This window comes from Seriola lalandi, unplaced genomic scaffold (genome assembly GCF_002814215.2).
Source record: "Seriola lalandi dorsalis isolate HSWRI2012SDOR001 ecotype SW California unplaced genomic scaffold, Sedor1 jcf7180001975170, whole genome shotgun sequence".
Lineage (NCBI taxonomy): Eukaryota > Metazoa > Chordata > Actinopteri > Carangiformes > Carangidae > Seriola > Seriola lalandi.
In genome coordinates this window covers 1-1,521 of record NW_019445836.1, presented here as the reverse complement: position 1 = coordinate 1,521, position 1,521 = coordinate 1, and the positions used below count along the sequence as shown (strand labels likewise).

The 1,521-nt window shown below is 43.5% G+C and overlaps 1 protein-coding gene across 1 annotated transcript; it reads left to right on the top strand.

Annotated features, from left to right (window-relative positions):
* Nucleotides 1-198: 198 nt before the first annotated feature.
* LOC111655209 (cytochrome P450 2J2-like) lies at nucleotides 199-1,402 on the top strand (the record flags this gene model as incomplete). Its single annotated transcript, XM_023406522.2, has 4 exons — nucleotides 199-353; nucleotides 466-653; nucleotides 748-889; nucleotides 1,026-1,402. Coding segments are annotated over 4 exons (661 nt in total), but the record flags the coding sequence as incomplete, so codon positions are not given.
* Nucleotides 1,403-1,521: the final 119 nt, after the last annotated feature.

The following is a 1,521-nucleotide window of genomic DNA, read 5'->3' as shown; positions in this document are numbered from 1 at the left end:
CGACACAGTGTCTTCATATATGTCAACTGCTACAGTCACGATGAGCCAGTAGTCTCAAAGAGGTTAAATTTGTTTGAAAGAAAGTCCACGATCCAGTAAATTATTACTATAAAATGTCATGTTCCATCTCTGAATGATAATGTATAAAGCAGCCTCTAAGAGCAAAGACCTGTGCATAACCTCATAAAATAAACTTTTTTTATTCTGCCAGAAAAAAGAGGATCCTCAGGCGGGCTTCAACACTGAAACCCTGCTGGTTTGCACCCTCGACCTGATCGAGGCCGGGACAGAAACAGCTGCCACCACTTTACGCTGGGCGCTCCTTTACATGATACACTACCCAGAGATACAGAGTGAGTCAATTCATCCTCATTTATCATGTTAAGGACTCGAGTATTCTCATGAAGGTTATAATGGCCAATGAGCCGTCTGTTGTGTACTGACTGACTGCACTCCCTCACTCAGAGAAAGTCCAGGAAGAGATAGACCGAGTGATCGGACAATCTCGCCACCCCACCATGGCCGATAGGCCCAACCTGCCCTACACTGAAGCTGTCATCCATGAGGTCCAGAGGATGGGAAATATTGTTCCGCTGGGATTCCCCAAAATGGCCAGCAAAGACGCTACACTGGGAGGATACTTCATACCCAAGGTACGGGACTATTTACCAGAGAATGACAGGCTGTAAAAGTTGTAAAATTATTAATACACAGCTGATATAAAAAAAACATCTCATCTTTTTCCAGGGCACAGCTGTAGTGACAATACTAGCATCTGTGTTGTTTGATAAGAATGAGTGGGCGACTCCAGATAACTTCAATCCTGAGCATTTCTTGGATTCAGAGGGTCAGTTCCGAAGGAGAAACGCTTTCTTGCCATTTTCAGCAGGTTTGTTCTTTACTGTTTGATTTCAGTAATACAATCTGACTTACAAGAATTGGTGCCAACATAATTCATATTTGGCACATGTATCATATGTGAGGAATCTGCTGATCTAAAGCGGCTGTGGACTGTTTCTCCACAGGTAAACGTGTGTGTTTAGGGGAGCACCTGGCCAAAATGGAGCTGTTCCTTTTCTTTGCATCCCTCCTCCAGCGCTTCACCTTCTCTCCCGCTCCGGGAGAGATGCCCAGCTTGGAGGGTGTGCTGGGCTTCACCCATTCCCCAGAGGAGTTCAAGATGCTAGCCATACCTCGCTGATGTTCTCCACTCTAAACAAAAAGCAAGCATCGCTGAGCAGGATCAACATATTCTCCTTCAAGACCAAAAAAATCAAAGTGGAACTTGGAAAACATTTTGCCACCAGATGTAAATAAAACCCAATTACCCTCAATGTGGCTCTTGTGTAAACCTCTTAAGACTGTGTTGGTTTGCACAATAAAAACCCAAACTTGCCTTTTAGTTTTGCTGCACTCAGAAGTACATCTGGTTTAAACTTGGTACATGTCGTTCATCATTATTACATGGAGTTTGGTGACTTGCTTGCTACAAATGTTACAGTTACTTTACTAAAACTAAAC